We start from the raw sequence: 10,771 nt of genomic DNA on the forward strand, positions 1-10,771 counted from the left end.
GCCGTACCCGCCACGGCCGCTCTCGTATGCTCCCTTCCCATCCTTTGTTTGGTCCTGCTACGTGGACTAAGTACTTTGACCTCCAACCTTTGGACTCAACTCCTCCTGACGATTTTTCCCTTCATAAGCATCTTGTTGATTCCGTGGATGCCTCTCTCACCTTCAACCCCACTTGTCTTGGTACCCGTATCGTTGCTGCTCCTTCTCAGGATGCGGCCGCCCGCTTGGCCACCTTATCCTGCCTTGGCGAAACCTGAGGTTTATTTCTGAGGTTGGAAGAAAACGTGCTCAGATTGGGGACTTGTTTATTTTATAATGGTAAATAATAAATATATAATAAATTAATTATTATTATATAATAAATAATAATAATAACAAATAGTATAATGATAAGCAATTATTTTTAATGAAAACGGCCACGTCTGTGGGCCGTCCCTTTCAAAATAAAACTGAGGATGCAGAGGATCCCGGGAGGAGGGTCGGCGTTTTGTAAGTGAGCAGCTGCTTGCTTGACGGGAAGAGGGGCCATGCAGTCTGCACACAGAGCTTTATAACCTCGGGCCGCTGCGCGCGCAGCTTGGGCGGTTAAAGTCAGCTTCCAGACATACGTTTTCTCTTCCCTCAGAAAATCCACCGTTTTTTGGGGAAAAAACAGTGTTCTTCATCATTACCTAGCTTCAAAACTTTACATTTATCAGCATTAAACTGCATCTGCCAATCTTTTGACCTACCTACAGTTTGCAAACTGGGGATACAACAACAACAGCGAGTTTTGAGATGTCAAAATACCCGCCATAAAGCATTATACTTATACACACAATGACTAGTGATAATGTGGAACTCTAAATTATTAAAAAGATATTTAATAACCTTAATTTTTATTTGGGTACCCACAGGATTAAGATAATTATAGAAGAGAAGGAAGGTAAGATGAGAGAGAAGGGTTTACATAGAGGAGCGCGGTGAGGCCAACATTGTTTGTTGTCAAACGGCTCGCGCGCCCGAGGTAGGTCCCGGCAACCGTTCTTCATATATACAGCTTAACATATTTCACTTTACAGGTAGAAAATTGTAGCCACAAATGCAAAATGATGCTACATGGAGAATATTTTATGTAACTGATTTATGTACGTGTTATGCTGGCTGAACAGTTATGGTCCAGTTTAGGTTCCAGTAGCCGCAAGGGGCGCTACCATCGCCAGTGAATACTTCAATACACTGAAGTCTAGCCTTTTATGCCGTGCTTCGTAGCCGTTTATATCCGGCTGTATGTAGTCTCAACAACTTCATTCAGTGCATTCCACCTGCAGACTGCCTTACAGATAATGAATCTGAGGATACATTACAAACGACAAGGAAGTGTGTTAGGAACTCAATAAGAAATTTCAGGTCTTTACAGTAGAGCCAGGGGGAGGTCCCAGAGATAAGAGAGGGAATATCTAACCAAAGGCCACTAGATGGATTTGTGATTACCAGAGGGGAAGTGAGGAAGCATCTGTTAAAGAGTTGGAGGTGACAAAGGCTATAGGCCCGGATGGAATAAATAAATAAATAAATGTTTATTCAGGTAAGGTACATACATACAAGAGATTTTACAAAAATTTATCGATTTATAGATAGAGCTAGTACATACAATGCCTAAAGTCACTATTACGTAAAGTGTTTTGGGCAGGAATCTCACTATGTATACTGAAGGAAGGAGCAGAAGCTCTGTGTCTGCCACTCTCCATGGTGTATAACAAATCACTGGTAATAGGTGAATTGCCAAAAATTTGAAAGACAGCTAATGTAGTTCCAATATTCAAGAAGGGTGATGAGAGGCACTGAACTACAGGCCAGTGTCCCTACCTTGCATACCATGCAAGATGATGGAGAATACTGTGCAAAAAAGCTAGTGGAACATCTGGAGCCAAAGAACTTTGTAACACAACATCAACATGGGTTCAGGGATGGCACGTTCTGCCTCACAGGATTAATTGAATTCTACGACCAGGCAACAAAAATCATGCAAGAAAGAGAGGGGTGGGCAGATTACATATTTTTGAATTGCCAGAAAACCTTTGACACAGTATCACATAGTAGTTTAAGGACTTGCCCGAAATGCTATGCGTGCTAGTGGCTTTACAAGATTGTAATTTCAACTTACTCTTATGTTCTCTCTTAACCCCCAATGTACTTTCTTGTATATATATAAATAAATAAATAAATAAATAAATAAATAAATAAAAACATGGTACCACGATGGTAATCCGTTCCCAGAGACGTATCGTAAGTCGAAATGATTTTTCCCCATAAGAAATAAAGGGTATTGAATTAATCAGTTCCACACCCCCAAACATATTAACTTAAATAGTATTCAGTATAAAATGTGTTTTTTTTTTCTCTCTAACTACAGTACAGTACATATGTTTATCTTACCTTTTTGGAGGACTCATGATGGCATATGGAAGATGGTGATGAAGGGGGAAGAGGAGAGGTGTTACTGTTTGGAAGGGGAGTCCCCTTCCATTATAACGTTTCTGCCCGAAACGCTGTGCGTACTAGTGGCTTTACAAGAATGTAACTATTATGCTATGTATCCTCACAAACCCAATGTACCTTCTTGTATATATATAAATAAATAAGTAACATCAGGCAGTGATGATTTCTCTGGCATAGACTCTCTCCTACGTTTTGCCTGCATACGATTAGGACATGGTTTTGGTTTACTGCTTGGTTTGTCTCACTAAAAATTTGTCTAGACACACATGTTCGTTTTAACATTTGTCTGTAGTGATGCATCACAGTGTACAGTAATTGAAAAGATTAAGGCAACAGCTTGATTTGGGTGAGTTGTTTCAGCAAAAGTTTACAGTTCTTCCCATGCTGCACACGTTTCCTTAATTTTTGAGGAAGGAATATTCTGTACTGCCTCTATGGTCATCTTCAAATGTGATTTCATATGTTTAACCTTACTACTGACTCTCTTGGGACCCATGGCATGATATATAATAATCAGTTTTTATGTTCAAAAAGCAAAAAATCACCAAAAAAATTGAATTTCTTATAAGCGTGATCGTCACTAAGCAGGTGGCTCTAGTAAACTGAGGCAGGTCGGCCTGTGCAACAGAACCACATGCTCGGTCGACCCGAACGTGTATCAACAAATATCGTTAGTCGACGACACTACAGTATTATAAGTCGAGTCGCATTTTCCGATTAAATTTATATCGTGATTAAATTTATATCGTAACTCATAATTATCGTAAGTCGGGACAATCGTATGTCGAGGTGTCAGTGTATTATAATACTGTACTCTTACCAGTTTCTACAAGACTCCTCTGAAACGATGTATTTTTTTAACAAGCTTAGGTATACACAGCAGGCTGGCTGGCCGAGCGGACAGCACGCTGGACACGTGATCCTGTGCTCCCGAGAGCCAGCGAGAAACGATGGGCAGAGTTTCTTTCACCCTATGCTCCTGTTACCTAGCAGTAAATAGGTACCTGTGCTGCTTCCCTATTCTGTATTAAGACCCACACAGTGTAGATCAAAAATCAGCTACAAGTTCATCCCCACCTCTCAGGATGGCCAGTCATAGATGGAATCAGGGGAGAACAAGAAATGTAAGGCTGATCTATTAACCTCCACTAGCAAAATCTGGGTACAGTACAAGAACATCTTCCAATATTCCTGAGTGTATGAAGTAATTACAGAGCTCAAAGTACCTCATACCATTTGGTCTGAAGTCACTGATAACAGGGCAATCACAGATATAGTGTTGGAGAGTATGTCCTCTCAAGTAGGACCGACAACACATGTTTTTTTCACCCAGAGGGTTATAAACCTATGGAACCGCCTACCTGCTGTAGCCGTAAATATCAAAATCCAGCAAGAAAATATCATTAAGACAATTGGTGGGACTTTTAACAAGCCCCCGGTTTTCTGTCCTCGTTGAGGCCACTAGATAGTTTGGGGCTCTTGGGTAAATTTAGGTACAGTACATATATACATAAATAAATACCATCGCTTCTCAAATCTTTGGAGGGACAAGGAAAGCAACAAAATATCTCTTGGAATTACGTAGATAAACAAAAAAATGTTTACTGTTTATTTGTAAACAGTAAATATTTGTATTTGTTTACTGCAATATTGGTGCTGAGTGTAGAAGTTGAAAAAACATAGTTTTTCTTCAGAATATGCTAATTTTATAAGCAAATACGGCGTAAAAGGTGACAAGTGACCACGTATAAGCTCCGATATGCCAGTGTCGTGATTGGGTACAGCTGTAAGATAAAAAATGTGTCTTTCTGCATCTTTCCTTTTCTAGATAAAATTACATTCTGTTTAAATTTTGCCCCAATAGGAGAGTTTATTGGGCAGCGCCACTCATACTGTGAGTGAACATTTGCTAGAGGTATTCTCGCCCCCATATTCTGGCTTCTTGATCTTGGGTGTTTTCCATGGTTAAGGATTCGTTTTTTAAGTAATGTTTTCCTCTGACTGCGAGGTTGGGAAGACTCGTGCTCTTTGCTGGAAGTGTGGGCTTTGTGTTTTTTGGCACAGGTAATGGTTTTATTCTCTAATATTCTCTGTTGTTTTTAGCTAACAAGAACATATCTATGCCTGGAAGATTTATTAGTTATAGTTAGATTGGTTTGTCTGGGTGGGGGGTGAATCATATACTGTGCCCTGTAGCCACTGCTTGGCTTTACAGTATTTGAGAGCTATTTGTGCTCTTCATGTTGAAGCTTTGTCAACACTCTGTCATATCAGTTATAACTGATTTATTCATTGCCCCACGTTCTTGATGACTACTTTGTCTTGGGTTCGCCTTGTATTAGAGACGAGCTCCTGGACGATATCCCTGGACTTTATGAATGTATACTGGCATGTCCCTGTTCATCCAGGGGTTCAGGGATTGGTTAGGTTTCATTGTGGTGTCAGGCTTTCCACTTTCAGGTTCTTCCCTTTGACTTGAATCTATCTCGCCATGTTTTCACCAGGTTGGCTCGGATCATAATGATTTGTCTTCGCTGGGGTGTTTGTGTTCTGTCCTACCATGATGACTGGTCCATATATTAAGGGTAATGTGGCAACAGCCATACTTGTTGCACTGGCTGGTGCCACCAACTAGCTTGAAGGAGTTCTTTCAGCAGCATTTCTTCAATTCATGTAGTTCTTACACATTTTATGGACATCCTTAATGTGTGCTTTGTGTTCTAGTCTTATATTCAGTGATGCTCCACTATAGAAGTTTTGTTTTCTGGTGAGGTGCCTGGGTTCTCTAGGTGGGCTCCCTGGGCCCTTGTTGGTTTTCAAGTCAGTGTTCCAGTCTTTTGTCTTTTACATTTCCTCTTCCTTCCTTTCTTTTGTTAATGTTTATTTCTTTTAGATATTTCTGGTTCTGCTTCAGGTAAGCTTGTCAGTCACCTTCAGAGATGCTCCCAAGACACAGGTGGGCTTCTCAGGGGCTTGGGTGGGTTTGTCCTACCCTGACATCTTTGTACAGCTACCTTACTTGGATACGGTAAGTTTCCTTATTGATTTCTTTTGTGGGAATACTTTTATGCTATGAGAGTCTCTGCGGGAAGTTGGCTTTCAGAGTGACCGAGGAGAGTTTTGCTTAGAAATAGAATTGAACAATTTGTGAAAAACTTTCAGAATCACTTTTCAGTTGCTCCCTTTTCTGCTCTTGCAATTCCGATTTAGGTTAACATGCCTATGCACGTAGTCTATGATTTAAGTGAGGATAGTAATTTCCTCTGACCCAGTAGTGGTGGTGCTGTCATCTAGTGGTAGCCAGAGTAGTGAGTATAGTAGCATATGGTAGTTTGGAGGAATTAACTTGTGTTCCTTGTGTTTCCAGTTGTTTTTCGAAAAAAGTATTGAGTTTTTGTTTTTGCTCCTTGGTGTCAGAGTATGTGGTCCTAATGGTCATTTTGGTAATGGATTGAACTTTTTCTTCTCCGCTGACAAGTATCTTTGTAAATGGAGGAAGGCATCATGAGATTGACAAAACCTGTACTCCAATGGATTGTTGTGGTGTTCTATGCAGGCCAAATTCTGGTTTGGGAAGTTAGTCCCCCCCCTCCCCCATCCCCCCCTCAGGGATATTCCTGCACGGCTTGTAAGCCTCTGGCTGCCCCACTAAAGGCTTGGGCAGTGACTGAGGAAGATTGTATGTTTCATAAACTGAGCACCTTAGTATATGTATATAGTCTTTGTCTAATACTGTTTTCTCAGATTGTCCAATCAACCATTCTTGAAGCCCTGTTTATCAATATTTAAGTAACACATATTGGACATTAATAAAACTTAAGAAATAATCTACAGCATCTTTTATTTTTATTTTGTGGGGATACATTAAACTTTATTTTACAGCTTTGAGTAGTGGTATGACTATTTTCTTGAGTCTAATTGTATAATTATTCTAAAGACTTGGAGATTCATGGTTATTACCTGGCTAATTTAAATGCAGTACAGTACTGTATATTGATTGACAATTATTGTGTGGAGACTTGTGAACCATGTGTGTGGTTGTGTATGAAATTTGTGGTAAGAGGGTGTGTGAGCACATGATGGAGCTCAGCACACTTTCCTCACTGATGTGACCACAAGCATTCTATCACCAACGCATATTCGTTGATAACATAACAAGTACCGTAGACGTTTGCTAATCTGGAGTCCACTGATCCGGAAAACAGGCTTATCTGGGCAAAATCGCCTCTGGATAATGTTATATCCATTTCCGGATGGAATGTCCATAGAATCCGGATGATCGGAGATTTGTCCAGATACAAATAGACAGGCAGAATCTCCAAAACCAAGTGTCAACTTGATGCTAAATATAAAAGGTGAACCTTTACCGCTGAGAGATAAACAAGTGAAATGCCTGGCCTAACACTCGTTTACCACCACCACCAGGAAAGGAGGGAGTCGAGCAGGGAGGGTGGGTGGGCAGACAGACAAGCTGGGAGGCTACAGGCAAGCAGAGCGGCTGGAGTGGGTATCAGGAGTGTGGTGGGTGTCAGGAGTCGGTATGTGTGTGGTGGGTGTAGGCGTTGTGGGTTTTTGAATATCGCATGGGAGGTGGCACATATCGAGGAGTGTGTACTAGAGGTGGCTCGAGCATTAACCCTAGCAAGGGGGGGGTGGCAGTCGGCAAGGGTAGGGTGGGAGGGTTGGAGGTGCGCAGTTGTTTAATCATATATATATTTTTCTTTTTGCCGTGGAGAGCTAGTTACGAATTTTAAATAACACACCATAGTATTTGAACAGTATTTGGTTGACTATTTATTCATTTAAATATTTACAAGGATTTAAAGTGGGTTTTAACAGAATTTAAGGTGCATATTATGTTATTGTACAGCAAGTGTTGACACTCGTTGAAGTGAGTTGAGAAAGGCTAGCGTGAGTAGGAGAGGTGAACTGGAAGGAGACGTGTGATCTCTGTCTGTCCAGGGTCATGTCTTGTCTGGCAGTCTGTGGCACACTGTGCAGCTTGACAGCTTGTCTAGCCTGTCAGCATCCTGACAGCCTTTCTTCCCGAAAGAGTTGGGAGGCGGAGAATGAGAGCATGGCATGGGGAAAGAGGGGGAGCATGGAGGTAGTGAGAGCTGGGAGGGGGAGCATGGTATGGGTAGGGAGGGGAAGCATGGAGGTAGTGAGAGCTGGGAGGGGGAGCATGGCATGGGTAGGGAGGGGGAGCATGGCATGGGTAGGGAGGGGGAGCATGGCATGGGTAGGGAGGGGGAGCATGGCATGGGTAGGGAGGGGGAGCATGGCATGGGTAGGGAGGGGGAGCATGGCATGGGTAGGGAGGGGGAGCATGGCATGGGTAGGGAGGGGGAGCATGGCATGGGTAGGGAGGGGGAGCATGGCATGGGTAGGGAGGGGGAGCATGGCATGGGTAGGGAGGGGGAGCATGGCATGGGTAGGGAGGGGGAGCATGGCATGGGTAGGGAGGGGGAGCATGGCATGGGTAGGGAGGGGGAGCATGGCATGGGTAGGGAGGGGGAGCATGGCATGGGTAGGGAGGGGGAGCATGGCATGGGTAGGGAGGGGGAGCATGGCATGGGTAGGGAGGGGGAGGATTGGGTGATGACATGGATTGGGGGAATGATGGATGGAGGGGGGGGGGCAAAGATAGGTTGTGGGTATATGGAGGTATGGGTAGGGTCACCAGTCCTCCTGCCTGTATTCACCTAGTTGTGCTTGCGAGGGTTGAGCTCTACTCTTTCGGCCCGCCTCTCGACTGTCAATAAATCAACTTTAACTACAGTATTAACTTTTTTTTTCACACACACACCCAGGGTCAGCCCATAGCAGCTTTCTAACTCCCAGGTACCTACTTACTGCTAGTAACAGGAGCATCAGGGTGAAGGAAACTCAGCCCATTTGTTTTTCCACCGGCGCCGGGAATCGAACCCCGGTTCCTAGGTCCATGAGTCTAGAGTGCTGTCCACTCAGTCAACCCCCTATGGCCTGTGTGGCCTGACCCTGGAATGTGGCCTGTGTGGCCACATGCCCGCCCGCCCGCCATATCCCACCCACCCACCCACCCACCCACCCACCAACCAGCCTGCCCGCCCACTTGACCCTGCCCACCTAACAGCCAGGCAGCCAACCACCCACCCAGCCCCACACACTATCCCTGTGTACAGGAGTCATAGCAGATGTGTAGAAAAAGGCTAACATAGTTCCCGTCTACAAAAGTGGCAGCAGGGAAGACCCTCTCAATTATAGACCTGTATCATTTACAAGTGTAATAGTCAAAATATTGGAAAAAAATATTTAAAACTTAAATGGGTAGAACACCTGGAGTGAAACGATATAATATCAGACAGACATTGGGGTTTTCGATCTTAAGGGGCAGTATTCAGAGGCAATGTATCGAATTGGAGAAATGTCACAAGTGGAGTACCACAGGGTTCAGTTCTTGCACCGGTGATGTTCATTGTCTACATAAATAATCTGCCAAATGAAATACAGAATTATGTGAACATGTTTGCTGATGATGCTAAGATAATAGGAAGGATAAGAAACTTAGATGATTGTCATGCCCTTCAAGAAGACCTGGACATACAGTATATGGAGCACCACTTGGTAAATGGAATTTAATGTGCATAAATGCCATGTTATGGAATGTGGAATAGGAGAATATAGACCCCCACACAACCTATAAATTATGTGGAAAATCTTAGACTTCTGATAAAGAAAGAGATCTAGGGTGGTTCTAGATAGAAAACTATCACCTGATGACCACACAAAGAACGTTGTGTGAGGAGCCTATGCTACGGGGGCCTGACAGCCGAGTGGACAGCGCTTTGGATTCATAGTCCTGAGGTTCTAGGTTCGGTCCCCGTGGGAAACAAATGGCAGCTTTTCTTTCACCATGATGTGCCTGTTCACTTAGCAGTAAATAGGCACCTACGATTTAGACAGCAGCTACAGGCTGCTTCCTGAGGATGTGTAACAAAAAGGAGGCCTGGTCAAGGACCGGGTCGTGGGGATGCTAAACCCCAAAATCATCTCGAGATAACCTCAAGATGTACGCTTTCTAACTTCAGGTATTGCTTTTAATTACATGGATGGCAAAATACTAAAGAAATGGAATTAATTAAAGATAATTCTTCAAAATAATTAAAGAAATTGTTCATGACTTTTGTTAGGCCAAAGCTAGAATATGCAGTAGTTGTATGGTGCCCTTATCTTAAGAAGCACATTAACAAACTGGAAAAGGTGGAAAGACATGCCACTAAGTGGCTCCCAGAACTGAAGGGCAAAAGCTACGAGAAGAGGTTAGAGGCATTAAATATGCCGAAACTAGAAGATAGAAGAAAAAGAGCCGATATGATCACTACGTACAAGATAGTAACAGGAATCGATAAAATTGATAGGGAAGACTTCCTGAGACCCGGAACTTCAAGAACAAGAGGTCATAGATTTAAACTAACTAAACAAAGCTGCCGAAGAAATATAAGAAAATTCACTTTTTTGCAAACAGAGTGGTGCTTCTACAGTATTTCTACTTTCTCTCATTCTTTGCTCTTGTTTATACAGGTACTAGCTCTTCTCTTTTTACAATTAACTGTACATCTTCAGGATATTCTATTAACTTTTGGCTCTTATAACTTTCTTCTCCTCTGATGTTTCTTGATTTTGCTTTTTGTTTTTAAATTTTGTCACTGAATTTTCTTGGTCATACAGTATTTTGACATTTCATTTTCTCTAATTTCACCACCTTTGCAAGTACTGTACAGAACTTTTATCAAGTTTTCTGTAGTGCACTCTTTCTTCACATCTTATTATAATAATAATAAGCATAGTTATTAGTGTGTCCTTCATTCAGAAATTGGTTTAACATTATACAAAATCTCTTGCCTTTTTATTTTCTCCTTTCTCTGTTTATTAAATTAAACTCTCTCTACTTTTCACTTTATTTTTTTTTTAATTCAGTACAGTACTATGCCATTCTAGAAGAATGTGGCAAATATCAATACAGTATATGATGATTAGTCAGTCTTATATTGAATTCCTTTTAAAGTGTTATTGAATCTGTATTTTTATTCTGCTTTGAAAGTTAGGTGTTCCAGTATAATGTATTAAATTCTTATTATTTTACTCCACAGCTTGCAGGGTGGTGGCAGCATGTATGGAAGGCGGGGTAGTGGTAAGACAGTTAATAATTATACCTGTATACATTATTTTTTGTCCTTGTGTACTGATGGACCCAAATGAAATGTTAACTTATCTAGATGTTTGGAATCTAAAGGCAGCCTCCAGCCAA

The 10,771-nt window shown here is 42.1% G+C and overlaps 1 protein-coding gene across 4 annotated transcripts in view; it reads left to right on the forward strand.

Annotated features, from left to right (window-relative positions):
- The first annotated feature begins 934 nt into the window (after nucleotides 1-934).
- LOC123763883 (ATP-dependent DNA/RNA helicase DHX36) overlaps nucleotides 935-10,771 on the forward strand; it is a 78,348-nt gene continuing 68,511 nt past the window's right edge. The window contains exons 1-2 of one of the 4 annotated variants that reach the window (XM_069330081.1): nucleotides 935-1,006; nucleotides 10,614-10,654. In XM_069330081.1, the coding sequence (XP_069186182.1) occupies nucleotides 10,633-10,654 (22 nt within the window). In that variant the 5' untranslated portion in view covers nucleotides 935-1,006; nucleotides 10,614-10,632. Of the gene's footprint in view, nucleotides 1,007-5,400; nucleotides 5,510-10,613; nucleotides 10,655-10,771 lie in introns of those variants that run through there. The other 3 variants (XM_069330080.1, XM_069330078.1, XM_069330079.1) reach the window with 3 other exon arrangements.

This window comes from Procambarus clarkii, chromosome 23 (genome assembly GCF_040958095.1).
Source record: "Procambarus clarkii isolate CNS0578487 chromosome 23, FALCON_Pclarkii_2.0, whole genome shotgun sequence".
NCBI lineage: Eukaryota > Metazoa > Arthropoda > Malacostraca > Decapoda > Cambaridae > Procambarus > Procambarus clarkii.